The sequence below is a fragment of the Oncorhynchus masou genome, chromosome 21 (assembly GCF_036934945.1).
Source record: "Oncorhynchus masou masou isolate Uvic2021 chromosome 21, UVic_Omas_1.1, whole genome shotgun sequence".
In the NCBI taxonomy this organism is placed as follows: domain Eukaryota; kingdom Metazoa; phylum Chordata; class Actinopteri; order Salmoniformes; family Salmonidae; genus Oncorhynchus; species Oncorhynchus masou.
In genome coordinates, this window is record NC_088232.1 from 33,401,469 (window position 1) to 33,419,433 (window position 17,965).

At 42.5% G+C, this 17,965-nt stretch overlaps 1 protein-coding gene across 1 annotated transcript in view; it reads left to right on the top strand.

Annotated features, from left to right (window-relative positions):
- Positions 1-7,472, top strand: part of LOC135508187 (E3 ubiquitin-protein ligase pellino homolog 2-like) — a 49,488-nt gene extending 42,016 nt beyond the window's left edge. Inside the window, exons 4-6 of the mRNA XM_064928212.1 lie at positions 1,600-1,797; positions 2,157-2,345; positions 4,462-7,472. Of these exons, the coding sequence (XP_064784284.1) occupies positions 1,600-1,797; positions 2,157-2,345; positions 4,462-5,040 (966 nt within the window). The 3' untranslated portion in view covers positions 5,041-7,472. The remainder of the gene's footprint in view (positions 1-1,599; positions 1,798-2,156; positions 2,346-4,461) is intronic.
- The last annotated feature ends 10,493 nt before the right edge of the window (positions 7,473-17,965 follow it).

Sequence of the window (17,965 nt, forward strand, 5' to 3'; positions counted from 1 at the left end):
CTGATCAGTGGAATAATTCTCATTCTTAACAATGGGTTAAAATGTATGGTAATTAGTGTGCTTGTCAGCACAATTATTTTATTATTCCACTTCCCAATTTTGCCAGTGTAAAAATATTTTATATCTGATATGCCTACTTGTCTTTGAAAATGAATGAGAGGCTATGTACTTTTGCAGCCTTTTCATGGAGATTTTTAAAATAAGTAATGCAAATAAACATTGGATATTAAATGCTCCCGGCCTCAAATAATCATTTGACATTAATTAGTATTTGGCAGTTGCACAACTCATAAATGCATCATATTTTGTATATGTAGAGTAAGATGATGGCAAGGATCGTCAACTAGTAGGCATAAACCACCTGAATATTCATTACATTTTTCTTGCAATAAGCCCGCTAACTAAGCAGATGGGTATGTGACCTTTTAGCAAAGATTACGATAACTAACCCTTTCATCTGTGGTTTTAGCTAGCTATATTAGCTATAATGCTAGTTAGCGGGATAAATATGCTGCAAAGATATCAGATAGGCGCTTAATGGCCAACTTAGCTAGCAAACGTTAGCTGGTTATCATTTTGAACATGCATCATTTTTGTCAACGAGCCATCTGATTTGTAGTGTAATGTTAGCTATTTATTGGTGTGCTGATTTGACCAACCGCAATCGCAGCCATAAATTAACAGTTGCTAGTCGAATTAGATCATTGTCGTAATAGAGAAAATATTTTAGTGTTTTAAATGTTATCTCATAGCTTCAGTCAACAGCACCAAGTGATATGAGCAATGGAGAGACATGGGAACGGGAGCAGAGTTATAGCCTCGCTCTAGCCAATCGTAGCAGTAGGATCAAATTACAACCCGCTCATTTCTTTTCCGCTGAACGAGCCAATTGAGTAATATCGAATTTCATTTTGGCAGCGGAGTTGTTTAGAGATGTGTCCTGGCAGTTGGGGAAAAAATTCACGGATTAGCATCTGTGATCACAAATTACGACATTACGTTGGACCCGTTTACATTGAATATATGTTATTTTATATTCTCAAACTAACAGCAGTGCCTATATGATGTCCTTACATGCGGGAGTGATGCTTCTATGCAAATGTTGTTGATCTCTGGGCTAATATAAGTCCCAAATGGAAGTCACAGTCATCTATAGCACCATAGACTCTACTGATCAGCCAAAACAAGCTAGATAACTCAATGCATGCACACACTCTTATTGAATATGCCTATTCTGTCTTCATTTACCCAGGGTATCAAGAGATGTGCCTTTTTTTAACACATGGCCGTTATGTAGTTATATTGGTGAAAACATAGTCAAATGTATTGTTTTGATAAAGAAATTGCTGCATTAATGCACACACTGCTGTCTCTGGAAAATGTTGTCATCAACATTTTCAATTGTGATATTGAGTATCAGCATAAAATATCAGCCACTGGCCTTCTTGACCCCCACAAATCTACATTGGCTCTAAAAAAAATGGTATCTGCCATTCCCTAAAAACAAACACTTTCTAAACAACTGTTTTACAAATGGCTGTTCAAATATGAATGGTGCACTTGTCTGTTCTAACCTGGGCGGATTCTGTTGTCCTGCAGATTGGCCGCTCCACAGAAAGCCCCATAGACTTTGTGGTGACGGACACGGTGTCTGGGAGTCAGGAGGGAGAAGAGACGCCCATCACCCAGAGCACCATCTCTCGCTTTGCCTGCCGTGTCGTCTGTGAGCGGGTCCTGCCCTACACCGCACGCATCTACGCTGCTGGCTTTGACTCCTCCAAGAACATCTTCCTGGGGGTAAGACTGGGCTCAGAGGGCACTATCCCAGGGATAGAAGGTCTGCAGGGTTGACTGGAATTCAGATACAAATGTTTCTAATGTAAAACAACACATTTCACTGCACCTATCCAGTGAAACAAAATATATATATTTTAATGTTCTTGCTACAGTATCTATTTTATGACAATGAACACTAGCATGTTTTTTTCGTTCTCCTCTTGTTTTCCTGCTAAGATTCAAAGCCTGGTTTGCATATGCATGCCTAGCATTTCAAGCAGAGTAAACTAGATTAGCACACAATGTATACTAGCACCAGTGTTATGTATGTTCACTACAGTGTGTTTGTGTGTCTGACTTTCCTCCTGTTTTATCCTCAGGAAAAAGCCGCCAAGTGGAAGAACCCGGATGGTCACATGGACGGGCTGACGACCAATGGCGTGCTGGTGATGCACCCCAGGGGTGGTTTCACGGAGGAGTCCAAGCCGGGTGTATGGAGGGAGATCTCTGTGTGTGGGGATGTTTACACCCTTAGAGAGACCCGCTCTGCTCAGACCCGCGGCAAACTGGTCAGTAGCACTGATGATGCTCCACCATTACACTCACCAAATCTGTTCAGTCATTTAGGTCAAGGAATGAACCATTAACAAACATCAGGCCATTCAACATCATAACTGTTACATCTTTACAAATAAAATTCCATACCCAATTATACTGAAACCAAATTGATCACTATACAACTTTTATTTAGGAAGCAGATGTTTTAGGTAGCATTCTCTTAACTTAGTTTCCCTATACTTAGTGCTCTCACCCATGGGTTACTGGGATCCCTGGACTTTCCCGGGATCATTCTTCACATTTCCCAGGAAAATAAAATGACAGGACCTGGGAAATTATCCTACAATGTTGCACTAATGCAATTCCACAAAATAAACATGTGCAGCAACAGATTAGCAAAAAATACAATAGCACATTATCCAAACGGGTTGTCGCATGGAAGCTTTTAGCCTAGCGCATTTACTTCACACAATGTCCCCATAAATTCAAAGTACATGCATAATTGACACTGTCGGACTGCACATGCGACCGTTAATAAACCCTACAGCAGGTTATAACCTATAACATAACTTTTGCCTCTTTGAGCTGATGACGTGATTCTTCAGATAGTCACACATTTTGTAGGCCTATGCACAATTCACTACATATGTATCTCTATCACACATGAGGCATGAGGAAGAATTATAATTCTGTCCCTGAGCCGAGTCTGTTTTGCTGTCCAGTTCCAATCCCACTGAAACCCAAAGTCCTGACTCCTGTGTCGCGTGAAAATTCGTAACTTTATTCTGTGATTCATAGGTTGCATTATCAAAGCATGGCCTATGCATGTCAAAATACCCCTATAGCATGTCCCCCACTACTCAGCGTTGTCTTGTACTTGCTGTCCATATGAGATCTTCGGTAGAGAATGTGTGAACAAACGTAGATATGGATTTTTTTTTATGGTCTCTTAAGATAACTTACTATTTACACTAATCTCCCTGTTATTCATGAGCTGATCTGCTATCTGTATAATCAACTCGATTTTGACAAATATAGGAGATATTCTGTCATTCGTTGAAGGATGTTATCTAGCAAATTTAGCAACTTGGGTCATTTGACTTTTGTTAGACTGCTGTGACAAAGTTTGTATGATTTGACCAAGCTATACTCCGGGTGTGCTCTGTGTGGAGATATAACCTACTGCTGAAATGCGCTGAATTAATTAAGGAACATACCGCTCGGAGATATGAACTGCCTGTTTCGAAATTCACAACAATGTCATTGGCAATCAAAGAGTAACTATCGTTACTGAATATCAGTTTAATTTGCTCTGAAATCTTTACATATTGGTGCAGCCAAGCCGATAACATGGGGCAGCGCTCCTCTTATTTAGGGAGAACCCTGCATTGTGACCATATCTTGGTTTTAAATGCTTTCAATTATTTTTGCGGTATTTCACAGGACTCTCGGGATAAATATAAATTATTCCTGTTATTGAAACTTGGTAGATTGTTGGGAATATATTAAACCCTAGTGTTGAGCCCAGTCTCTCCCCTCCTAACTGAATAGAGTGAATGTACAAAACAGTAGGAACACCTTTTGCCTTCATAAAAGCCTAAATTTGCCGGGACATGGATTCTACAAGATGTCAAAAGCCACAAATTAATGTATTATACAAAAAAAAAAAAAATGTCAAAAGCGTTCAACAGGAATGCTGGCCCATGTTGACTCCAATGCTTCCCACAGTTGTCAAGTTTGCTGGATGTCCTTTGGGTGGTGGACCATTCTTGATACACATGGGAAACTGTTGAGCGTGAAAAACCCAGCAGCGTTGCGGTTCTTGTAATACACACTCAAACCGGTATGCCAGGCACCTACTACCATACCCCTTTCAAAGGCACTTAAATATTTTCTTGACTATTTACCCTCTGAATGGCACACATACACAATCCTTGTCTCAAGGCTTAAAAGTCCTTCTTTAACCTCTCTCCTCCCCTTCATCTACACTTATTGAAGTGGATTTAACTGGTGACATCAAGAAGGGGTCATACTTTTCACCTGTTCAGTCTGTCATGGAGGGAGCAAGCGTTCCTAGTGTTTTGTACACTGTTTAGAGCTGTGTGTGTGCTGTGTTGCCCCCTGCAGGTGGAGTGTGAGAGCAACGTGCTGCAGGACGGATCCTTGGTAGACCTGTGTGGAGCCACCCTGCTGTGGCGCACAGCTGACGGCCTCTTCCACACGCCTACCCAGAAGCACCTGGAGGCCCTGCGGCAGGAAATCAACGCAGCACGGCCCCAGTGCCCTGTGGGCCTCAACACCCTGGCCTTCCCCAGCATGCAGCGCAGCCGCGCCCTCTCCTCCCTGGAGGACAAGCAGCCCTGGGTCTACCTGGCCTGTGGCCATGTGCACGGCTACCACAACTGGGGCCATCGCTCGGAGCAGGAGCCCAATGCCCAGCGGGAGTGCCCCATGTGCCGGACCGTGGGCCCCTACGTGCCGCTGTGGCTGGGCTGTGAGCCCGCCTTCTACGTGGACGTGGGCGCCCCCACACATGCTTTTGTGCCGTGCGGACACGTGTGCTCGGAGAAGTCGGCAAAGTACTGGGCCGAGATCCCTCTGCCCCATGGTACCCACGCTTTCCACGCCGCATGCCCATTCTGTGCCACCCAGCTCAGCCTCACTCAGGGCTATGCCAAGCTCATCTTCCAGGGCCCCATCGACTAAGCTGAGGGACCTTGGGCTGGGGGAAGGGATGAAGCAGGAGGGCCAACATGCTGTGAAACTGTTCAGACTATTTAGTGCTCTTAAGTTTTTTTTCTTCACCGGACTGTAAAGATCCCAAAGCTGATGGTGTACTACAAGTGTGTTCCAAATTTCAGTGGCGATTGGCCTGAAGGCAGTGGTCCATCAGTGTTTGGTTTGTGCTTCTGGTCCTCTGGATGGCCACCGTGGCGTGGTGTACACAGAGATGTGGAGCACAGTGGACCTAAGGCACAACCACAGAAATCCAAATACTTTTCAGCTGCCAGCCATCAGCTTTCAACTGAGCTAACTCTCTGGACTGTGCACGCTAAAATGACTGCTCAGTTCAAGTAAAAGGGCTACAGAACGGGTGGCTGGAGTACATTTTGTCCCCATGTTATCGATCATAAACTCCAAACGGATTACAAAGAGCAGATTGGGTGGGGGTTCACGGTCTGATTCTGAGGTGCATGATTTTCACAGAGCCAAGACAGCTGGACTGTTGTCTGGGAGGACGAGCGAGCCAGCGAGGTTCATAAATGACTAGTTAAGTGCTCCCCATTGGCTCCTCAGCCCTGATCCGATCTGCAAAGCTATCCAGAACATTTAGCCTTTCCAGAGGTGAGCTGAACTCTGCTCATGAATTCAGGGAACAGATCTTTAAAGGAAACACGTTTTTCTCTCCTCTTGTACAGAGATGTATTCCAGTGCCTGGGGCTCCCAGTAATACTCTGGGAATATTTTTACTAGATAAAACAAAATTATAATAATTGTTAAGGGAGGGAGATAATTGTGCATACTATAAAGAAATGTAACCCATATGGATTATTTTCCACCTTTTTTATTCTTAAGAAGTATTTTACTACGCTGAGGCCCTTGTACAGTTTTCTAATGAAAATGTTAATATATTTTTCTCTATTGTAACTGTTGGGTGCATGTGGGCTGGATCACGCAGGTGTGTTTGAATGTGCCAACACTGGCTCATACTGAGACATAAGTCCCTTTTTTATGACGTTACCAACAACAGGCCGCTGGCTTCAACCTTGTGGGCCATGACAATGAATGTATTTAAATACATATTGTCCTCACCATTGGTGCTTTAGCCTTAATTATGCCATTGTTTTACTGAATGACTAGGTTTTTTTAAATGTACTGTAAAACCAGGGTGTCTCATATCAGTAAGGCCTTCATCTCCAGTGCAAGTTATTAGCTTTTTGAAGTGTAACTCAGTCACACACCCACTCTCACCTGCGAGCTGTCTTTGGACTTGTCCCACACTCCAATACTGTTTTCAATGTGCACTTTTGAATTTGTAGCTTTATCTAATGCTGGGTTTTATCCAATAATTTGTACACTTCCAAACCTGGGCACAGTCACTGCAGCATGGATCATACCAATTACCAAATATAAAAAGAGTTTTCTCTGTGATGCTTCCTGCAGCCCAAAGTGTTATTGTTAACAAACTAAAAACCAAACTGCTATTGTAGAATTAAAAAACTGTTCTGGATGACAGCCAAAGCTGTTTGAGTATACTCAATCTCACAAGGATATTATCATGTGCAATGCCCAATTTAGCAAATAAAATTGTGGAGATGGATCAAGTTGGTCAAATACTTGTGTCGATAAAATCAGACTTTAAAGTTGGACAACAAGGTGGAAATAAGTTGAAAATGAAGAATTAGAAACAAATATGTGGACTGTTCTTAGATTCTGGCTAGTTTGACTCTGCCCATATGTAGAGTGAAGCTCAACACTATATACAAATGACCATCTTAGCTTCATGGTTATGATAGTGAGCATCATGATAATGACATGTTAGCAATGTTCTTACCATGGCTTTCTACAAGTTGCATAATGAATCAACAAGTTTGAAGAGATGGTCACAAGTTATTCTTTTCAGCTACACTGAGAAGCCAAATAACATAGTCACATGTCTACTATGCACACAGGAACACTACAGATGTGGTGTCCTGTCCTCTTTCTTGTTGGTGGACTGCAGAGGTTCCCCCTCCAGATGTGAGTTATGCTCTGTGGAGGGTAAAAACATGACCTTGGTAGTATGAAGCCAGAAGCAGTCGGACAGATGTGAGACCATAACAGGTGGTCATTCAATGGCGTTGTTTGTAACTTCCAATTAGCAACGAGTAGCAGGGTAAAGGAGGGGTGTCTCACAGTAGTATTCCTCCCACAGTGCCCAGTCTGTGCTGACAGTAAGTAGATAGACCATGCTCTGGAACAGCTGTAATGTACCTGCCTGACACCAACCTTCCTCCTTGAACATTTGGGAGGGGTTCTGTTGTTCACCTAAGGGCCTGTTCAGTGCATTTTGTCTCCTAACCCTGTACACAGGTCATAGCTCGCACTGATGCTCCCAATACCTACTTACAAAAATAAACAATTTGTTTAAAAACAAATGTTGCTTGTCTTTGTTTTGTTTCAGTTCTGTGTAGGGACTCACCATACTTTTTAGTTTTTTTAAAGCATCACACTGGGTGAACCTCGTTATTTTAGGTGTTTCCCCTGCCAGGGAAATATACATGAGAAATTCTACAACAGTATGAGTCAACTGATAATCACGTGTAAAGGTTATTAAATGTCTATTGCCGATATCTATCAAAATCACTTCTACTGTGAGAGTGAGGCTTACGTTAAGGCTCCCAAAGCCTTCTGAATGATAATACTCAGGAACACGTCTACGTTAAGACAGGCTTTGCAAAGGTAAGCAGATGTATTTTTACAGAATGGTGACCATGTTAAAACACTAGCGGAAGGAGGTTCCAGTTCTGAGTGACAGCAGGCCAAGGATTATTTTGGACATAAGTAGCCTGAGATGCCCTGGCTGAGTCTCTAGCTCCCTCACAGGATAACTGGTATTACTGCACTTCACTGAGGCCATCTTTCATCATAGTTGCTAACATGTTGCATCATTCCTCATTACAAACATTGAAGATGGTTATTCTCAAATGTTGATAAAGTTGGTTCTATCAAAGAGGCACAATTTTAGATAAAAATATCTTATCTGGTAACTTTTTACGTGTCATCTAATCAGTGGCAGCCTACTCTTCTTTTTTTTTAGCATACAGAAAAGCCCATCAGCAACATTTTCTGATACTATCCTTGTTTCAACATGGTCATAGAATCAAGTTGGTATAGGCCTCGTTTTTTACTGTAAATAATGGCAAAATGGGAACATTTTCTGACCCTCTTCTGTTTATGCAGATCACTGTACAAACCACTAGAGGACACTATTTCCTCAACTATGGGCATACTGCTACCCAGTGTCCTGTAAGGTGCAAATGATGCCCAGGGGAAACATTGAACACATGGCAGCAGGGTCTTCTCTAATTACCACAGCCACAAAGTCATAAGCCTTGCCTATTTCTACAATTTATCTTCTTAAAATGTGATTTTAATTAAAATCAACCTTAACCACACTGCTAACCTTAAAACCAAAAAGCTCAATTTATTTTTCTTACATTTTTACAATATAGCCAATTTGGACTTTGGCAGCAAAACCTGGCAGCAATGGATGACCGATGAAGGGGACGGAATAAAGGCAACCATTTATTGCATTATGAATAACAAGACACAGAAGGCACATGTTATTGCGGGTTAAGAGTCATGCTTGTGTTTCTAGCTCCAACAGTGCACTAATATCTAACAATATGTACAGAATGCCAAGGCAGCAGCTACTCTTCCTGGGGTCCAGGAACAATGTATGGACAGTATGTGGATATATTTAGTATACCTGTAGAATACGTAGGATAGAATTTTGTGTGTGTATATATACAGCAATAGATGGCATTGACTAGAATACAGTATATACATATGAAATGAGTAAAACAGTATGTAAACATTAGTGACTAGTGTTCCATTTAGCTATACTAGTGAAAAAGATGGACTCCTGAGAGTTCATTCAGAGTCTTCTTTATTTCGTAGAATAATTACACTACTTGGCCAAAAGTATGTGCTTATATGGATGTCAAACCAATACGTGTTCATGTCATAGTCACCAATCAACTGCATTACACCTAATAACGGCTTCAAATAACACCATCGATTTCTATATGGCTAGCTGCACTACATGAGCAAAAGTATGCAGACACCTGCTCATCGAACATCTCATTCCAAGTTGGTCCCCCCTTTGCTACTATAACAGCCTCCACTCTGCTGAGAGGGCTTTCCACTAGAAGTTGTAACATTGCATCAGGGACCTCCTTCCATTCAGCCAGGAGCATTAGTGAGGTCGTGCACACAGTCGGCGTTCCAATTCATCTCAAAGGTGTTCGATGGGGTTGAGGTCAGGGCTCTGTGCAGGCCAGTCAAATTCTTCCACACGATCTCGAGTAACCATATCTGTATGGACCGTGCTTTTTGCATGGGTGCATTGCTGAAACAGGAAAGGGTCTTACTTAAACTGTTGCCACAAGGTTGGAAGCACAGAATCGTATAGAAAGTCATTGTATGCTATAGCATTAATATTTCCATTCACTGGAACTAAGGGGCTTAGCCCAAATCATGAAAAACAGCCTCAGACCATTATTCCTCCGCCACCAAACTTTACAGTTCACATTGTATTGGGGCAGGTAAAGTTCTCCTGGCATCCGCCAAACCCAGATTTGTCTCGTCGGACTGCCAGATGGTGATGTGTGATTTTCACTTCAGAGAACGCATTTCCGGAGTCGAATAGTGACGAGCTTTACACCACTCCAGCCGAATCTTGGCATTGCGCATGGTGATTTTAGGCTTTTGTGAGCCTGCTCAGCCATGGAAACCCATTTCATGAAGCTCCCAACGAATAGTTATTGTACTGACGTTGCTTCCAGAGGCAGTTTGGAAATTGGTAGTAAGTGTTGCAACTGAGGACAGACGATATTTAGTTGTTGTTGCTCCTAGATGTTTCCACTTCACAATAACAGCACGTACAGTTGACCGGGGCAGCTCTAGCAGGGCAGAAATTGGACCAACTGACTTGCTGGAAAGGTGGCGTCCTATGACAGTGCCAGGTTGAAAGTCATGTTTGACTATGGAGATTGCATGGCTGTATGCTCGATTCTATGTGGCTGAAATAGCCGAATCCACTCATTTGAAGCGGAGTCCACATACTTTAGTGGATCTGTTCATGTAGAAATACTGTACAAAGACAGCAACATTTTTCATCATACACAACTTGCTCCCCTCTAAACTAAGGGCACACAAAAGGATTTAAATAGATAACATGTAATTTAGTCATTTTGCGGATGAGGATGGAACAGTGGGATGCCGTGCTTCCTAATTAACATTAATCCTGTCGATGTTCAGAGGGGTTTGTGTGTCTGCACCCTCACCTGTTTTTCTGAATGACGGAGAAGACACTGGTGACAGAATGTTAATTTGGAGATCACTGGTTGGCTGCACTGCTTTAAGCGGGGCAGAGTTATGCAAATAAATGACACTGACACAGTGCCAGTTTCTAAATGTTAATATGTGACTAATACACATTTACTATTGGTAATAGAGTGATATAACGTTTATTTTATCAGCCCTTGACACAGGAAAGAAACATTTTTAAAACAGAGAACTTCAAGAGCAATGAATGTGACCTTCCCTTAATTCCTATACTCTATTTTAATGTTAACTTCACAAATTCAAAGTGCAAATGAACCTTAATGCAGATCACATACATACTGCAGCAGTAGCACATTAAACGGATCAGGCTGCAGGCATTTTAAAAAAACATTTAACCTTTATTTAACTAGGCAAGTCAGTTAATAACAAATTCCTATTTAAAATGACAGTCTACTCCGGCAACACTGGGCCAAATGTGCACCGCCCTATGGGACTCCCAATCACGGCCAGATGTAATGAAGCATGGATTCGATCCAGGTACTATAGTGATGCCTCTTGCACTGAGATGCAGTGCCTTAGACTGCTGCGCCACTTGGGAGCCCATGACTCAAGCATGAAAATAGTTTCCAGGTTTGTAACCAAGTACAAAAATGTAACATTTGCCAAGATAGTATTAATTTTTTGTGTATGCTAAATGTCAAAATTACTAACATTATTCACCTAAACAGCATTGCTATGGTATAGTCTTTAGGTATTAATACAGCAGAACTTTGGGTGGGAGTGATGATACAATATTGAAGCATTTCTCATCAAGATGGACATATGTGACCCATTTGTAGACCGGCCCTCGAAGTGTGGCGCTTAGTGCTAATGTACTCTGGAGGCTTCACAGCATGTACGCCATTACGGAGCAGTCCATCAAGAGCGCACCACAAACAGAGAAAGGTAGACACAATGTGTGTGATTATTTCAGCCCACTGACAGACTGTCAGGATGCCTGCCTTCACTAGAAGCCCGTACCTGCAGGATCAAAGACAGAAGCAGGATACATGTCCTATCAGCCAAAGACACATGCACCCAAGGAAGGGGAGATACAGGTGCCCAAGGAAGAAGATTGAACCCAGAACAAACTGAGTCTTTGTCATCTCCCTTCTGATAACCATGACTACATCACTCCTCCCTTTTATGTTTCACCAAAACATATTTTGAAGTTTTGAGGTGAACAGTGTTTGAGTAGGGAGTGGTGTGTTTTAACAGCTGTTGGACAGGTGTGTAGATGGGAAGCTGGCAGTAGGTGAGGAGGGTGGGGGCAGTTTTGAGAGGAGATTTGTTACACGGAGTGGAACAGGGAAACCCAAGAGCAGACTCAGACGAGGAGACTGGGATGAAGTAACCAAGGTATTTATTGAAACGCAGGGGGAAGATGGAGTGCAGGCCAGGGGAAGCTCAGGCGGGTTGCAGGAAACCAGGTGTGGAGGCTGAGGCTGGAGTGAGAGGGGTTGGGACAGGGTAAGCAGGTCCGGAGGGGAATCCAAGGGAGCAGTAGAGCGGGGAATCCAGGGCAGAGTAGCAGGATGATGAGACTTGGGACTGGAGACAGGGACCAGAGTCAGAGCGGGCAGAACTGTAGCGGAGAGGAAAACCCTGTCAGGCAGGAAAACGGGCACAACCTGATCTAAATAGTAACAAACAGCTAGAAACATAGACTGACTGAGCAGAGATTACAATCTGGTAGTGTGGAAGTGGCAGGGCTGAGTCTTGATTATGGAACAGGTTGCAGCTGGTGGGGATCTGCTCTGACTCCAGCACACCTGTCTCTGCCCACACAATCACACACACTATGGGAGAGAGCACTGGGGGAGTGGCGGCAGGTCAAGGAGACACAGGATGAGCAGTAGAGGGCGTGACAGGAGCAGATGTAACAAGATCAGATGTCAACCTCAGTGAATGGTGGGTAATGATACTGGGAGGATGGTGTGGGTATCATGAATTATCATTTGCAGTCCATTACAAAAACACTCAAATTAATTTGATAATATCCATCTTATTATTGAAAATGTGAGTCTAAACAAGATATCAATTGATACCACTGCTACATATTTAGGAGGAAAATAGGTGGTGGACAATAATCAAATAGTAGGGGAGAGCTGGAAAATGCTAGGCCTTACTTGAAAATGGTTTAGAATATGACCATGTGGCATGGTGAGGGACAGCATATGCAATGTATTGCCATTCAGCTATATTGTCATGTAAACCTTATTATCCTAGCAGGAGACGGCATATCTCTTGCTGTGCCGTGTAACCGTAATTTATATTTGTCTCCTCATCTATTTTCTGTCCAAGACCCGGTGAACTGGCATGCGAAATGCCACAGGTGGCTGGAGGCTGCACGCAAAGCTATCAATAGGACACCTTAGCTGGCGACTTGAAGGCTGTGATATTTACCTATGTCCCAGCGTGCTACCGAGGCAAATAATATGCAGATCATCGTCTGTAAATAAGAGATAGGGTTATCCCCCCTCGCTTTAAATGAAGTAACAACAACACGCGCACACCGTCACATGCACAAACACAACAAGACGCACGTTTGTTTCCCCGCTTTTTAATTTAGTAAATTTGGCATTCGTTTTAATCTCCCGGCAAATTGAACTGGTAGGGGATCATAGCACGCGTTGGATGATTATTATTAAATGCTGGCTATATCTGTCTTGCGCAATTAGTCACTGTTTGCAGCAGAAAACGTCTCATTAATTATCCAAACCCGTTATTAAGCTATAACAGAAATTACATTTACCTTGAAATAGTGGCAGGCAGAGGTCCACGCTTACCTGGGCCCCATGGTCGAGCACCTCTGCAAATAAATCAGGGTATTTGAAATAATGTTTTAATTCCTGAACTCAACCTCCTATTTTCCTTGATTATATGCAACAGCAGAATCCCGGTTCCCAAAAAACAGTCTTTCTCCAGGTGTAGTTTGAATGTTAAATATTGCATATTGCTCTAGGACTGTATTTTTAATGTCACATTTGTCCCTTGTTACATTTGTCCCCACTCTCCTCTATGACCTCTGCCTGTTGGAACTCAAAACAGGCCCAACCTGGTGAAGAAGACTTTGATTATGATCTTTGTGCTGTTACTGGGCATGCTCTGTCGCATGTTTGTCAGCAACTACATTTATTTGTGGGCAGATGGCCTTTCTTCTTCTGATTTACCACTCTCTCACCCTTCTTTCTCTTCTCCGTCACTCCCCCCTTCTCCAATTTCCTATTTTGTGGAAGCTGTGGCATATAGCCTACTCATCCCAACAAGGGGACAAATTACTTTAATTACAGAGTAATTGCAGGAGTCGTGTGTTAATTAAATCTTTATCAGTTTAAGTAAGTGGATTGCTCCCACATGGAAACCATGCTGTGACGTGCTGTCTCTCTCCCTCCTGTTATTTCTAAATTCTTCACACCACAGTCATAGACCATCTTATTTCCTTTATTCTCACTCTCCTCCCATTCTCTCTCTCACACACACTCCTCTCTCTAACTTCATTGTGTAGGATTAGTGCCATGTTGGAGGGGTAGTTTGGACCAACTGTCAGTAGCCAGCTGCTTTTCTAAAATGCCATAACAAACATGATAGAAACCAAAGTGAGGTAGTGGCCTTCACTGCAAACCGAGATACAAGATTTATCTTCAGGTTCCTGTTGTTTTGCAAAATTGAATCCTCAAATTTTAATTGGTCTCCATTAGGTGTACTGCTCTGGGCAATTGGAACAAGGACTCACTTTGTTGTCCTCAGTTCTCCCCACCCCATTGTGTTCCATTGTGCAAAAGGTTGATTATGATTTATCCTTTCCATCTAGCAGTCTAGTTTAGGAACATTTTCTAAACCAAATGGTGCAGGGGGAAAACGGCTAACGTTAGCTTTAGTCTACAACATCCTTGTTATTCAGTTGATACACAAGTGCGTTGGGACCAGTGTCTATTTTGTTTCCCCTGTCAACTGACTTACATTGAGTGGTAGCTAAATAGCTTTTCAATCACAACCACATAAGTAAGAATCCTGTCTGAAATAGCTTTCCCACCTGCAGTGTTTAGACCACCTATCAGTACCCACTAGGAAAGACTCTGGATCATAAAAGAGGAGTTTCTCTGGTGTAGTCCCTGTGCAGCTTTTGTGTTGTGTACGTGATAACTACTATATAAAAGCAGCAAAGTATGAGGCCGACTTTCTGCTTGTTTGCATTTGATCTCTATGGATATACAGAGTGTGGATAGTGTGTGCAACTGTTTGGCGGGAGGACGAACAATTCTATTATGACTGTGAAGCATATTTTACAGGGGCTTTAGTGGATTACACAGGGTTTGCAGGATGCTTAAGGTAAGATTAAAATAGATAATATAGTAAATCACAGTAAGAGAGAAATCAGACCAAATAGATATATTTGAGTAGCCACTTCTTTGCATGAGTGTGTGTGTATATGCGCTCTGTGTATTTGTCAATGTAAGACATACAGTACGGTGTGGATATTATGGTGGGCTTCACTCTTTACAAGGGCAGGGAGAGCACCAGTGTCAGACTCTCCTGAATGCTTACCTTTGCATAGAAAAAAAGCCTAAACATTTTTGAAAAACAACACGACCAAGAGTGCACTTTCCATTTTCAACATATGGCTCTTCGTCACATTCAGTGGCCATTGATTATTCAATCCTATTGAGATTGTAGAGCAGCTTAGAATGTACCAATGGACATTTTGTACAAGAGAATGGTGCTATAACAAGATTTACAAAAACACACATAATTACAGTACAGAGACAGATGTCAGACATTAACCCACTAGCTAGCCTACTTTATCTAAGGCCCCCAACCCCCAGTACCTGTCACAGGCATCTTAAGAAGTGGACCAAGGTGCAGAGTGGTGAGCGTACATATTCCTTTTATTAGATAAATGTTGTCAACCATAAACAAGACAAAATGACTGTGACGCTTAACAGGGCTATGATGCCTCTAACAGAGTTAACTACTCACACTGAAAGGAGGGAAAAAGGGCTACCTAAGTATGATTCCCAATCAGAGACAACGATAGACAGCTGTCCCTGATTGAGAACCATGCCCGGCCAAAACATTGAAATAAAGAAACATAGAAAACAAAACATAGAATGCCCACCCCACATCACACCCTGACCTAACCAAATAGAGAAATAAACCGTCTCTCTAAGGTCAGGGCGTGACACTACCATTTATGATGGATGCCCTTTCCCTATTACTGCACTTCACAAATCACCATTGCTAACACATTAATTTTCTTTCTGTACACATAGGCTATCTGCAAAGATCATGAACGTAATACCACAGCCATTACAGACTAGTATTATTTGCTAATAGCTTGGCGCCATATGGAACCGGGGATTCACCCATGTGGGTAATTCCCATCGTTGGACAAGCTGTCAATAAAAAAGTCTTACATTTTCAGCAAGCATGGGGGGAGGGACAGGGAGGGGGCTGTGGATGCTGTATAATCCCTCAGGCTCTGGGATGAGTTCTGTGTCACTAATGTGGCCTGCCAGCCTGCCACATACAGTACAGACATGCCTGTACTTTGTGCAGGCAGTTGAGTTTGTAGCTACAGTAGCAGCCTAGCATGGGCTGTCTACAAAGTTCAGAAATGCAGCATGAGACAAATAGAAAGGTGAGTTGTTGTGGTGGCTGGTGGTCCAATCTGGGTTTCCTGGCCAAGAAAGGCATTTTAAACTAGCTAATGAAACATGTTTCAAGCTCAAAAAAAAGGGAAAATACAGAGTAGCAACTGTTCTGTATTGTCCAACGATCCCCTTGGAGGATTCCTCCGTTGACAACCCTCTTGTTCGGTTGTTTGGGGGAGAACTTGAATCTGTGTGTATGCTAAATACACCATGGTGCATCTGTGCATCTATAAGGCCTGTCGTAAATCCTCCTTTTCTATGTGCCGGGATTTGTGAGAGTAATGGAACACTCCAACTTCCCCCTTCTCCCTCCTCATATCCCTCTGCCAGCGCTGCAGCCCAGCGGATAACCAAGCGTGGATTAAGAGTGACATTACAGTGAAGAGATGGCTGAGCTGAGAGTGAAGAAGGGTGAGTGCTGGTGTGTGTGTGTATATATGCTGGATGTGAGAGTGTGAGTGTGTGTGTGTGTTTAAGACTGATTAGACAGTACGGGTGTTGGTGAGAGGGGAGAGAGGATTAGAGAACCATCTCTGAGTTCTTTAGGTGCTGACACCACTCCACCTCGCCAAGGGCTCAATTTACTGAGGGATCAGACCCATTTATGATATAGTGTGATTATTATCAGTTCAAAAGGGCAATTTCTTTACTAGGGTAACTCTTCAACTTGGGAATGTGGACACTTGTGAGACATTTAGGGGTGCATGTACACCTCATTTCAGTATCATTGCACATTAGCCCACATTTGAACATATACTGTGATGTAGCTGGACTTATAGAAGAATGAATCTATGCAGCTATAAACATAAGAGAAAGGAGAAGTATATACATGTGTCCCCACAATTATGTGTCGACACTTCCCTCTCCAGTCATGATTTAATGCCTAAAGCGAACCAAACACTTTAATAATTTTAATACATTTTATGGACAGATTTGTAGAGCTTTTGAAACAAGAACATCTGCACCATCTACATTCTACACCAGTGAAAATATTATTTGATCTGAGATGTTGACATGATCATCTGCTGTATGTTAAGTGTTATTCATATAGGATGCTAATCTCTCCTCTCTCCATCATATACAAGAACCTAGAGCCTTTTTCAACTTGACTGACTGTATCAACACACCCAATCAGGAACCAAAACAAACGCAGCTTCCTTCAGTAATTCCTTAACACCTCCTCACAGGATGACCGTGGCATATAGCTTCTTTCAAAAGACTCCAAATCCAATAAGGCAGCTGGCTATGTTTGAGTTTAAGTTTACCTGGTTTGTCAACATTCTTAAGCTGGCCCAGTGTATTGGCTCCCTTGTAAACCATTGTACTTCCTCCTCTGCCTGATACAGAGTAGTCCATCATTGAGCATGTGATTACACACTCAAATTCTGGTTCGAAGATACAACAAAAAATGACAGAAGTCATGGTCCCCTTAGGTTTTTCTCAGCATATTGAGCAAGTTACAGGGCAATTTAATCTTGCTCTGTCCTTCCATAATCACTTTAAAACACCTAGGTTACAAACATATTCAATGTTCAACCCAAAAACATTTTATTGAGCCTTATGATGACCATAGGTCGGGATGAAGTATCAGATGATATCATAATGATGCCTGTCAATCAATCTCGAAAAGAGCAGGCAAATGTTACATTTTCAAATAGATGTGCAAGATGTGGATGTTTGTGTGTGTTTGCCAAATGTTCAGACATTTTAACAGGATTACTGAGTAGTAGCAGGCTCTGGTAAAAGTGTAGGGTATCACACATGCACTCTATTCCCTCTTGTTGGATGTGACCTAGACTACCCTAACCCATTTTTTTCTCCCCAAATCTACCATCTGTCAATACTGCAGTTCCCTCTGGTTGTCCCCCTGTCCCTTGGAGAAAGCT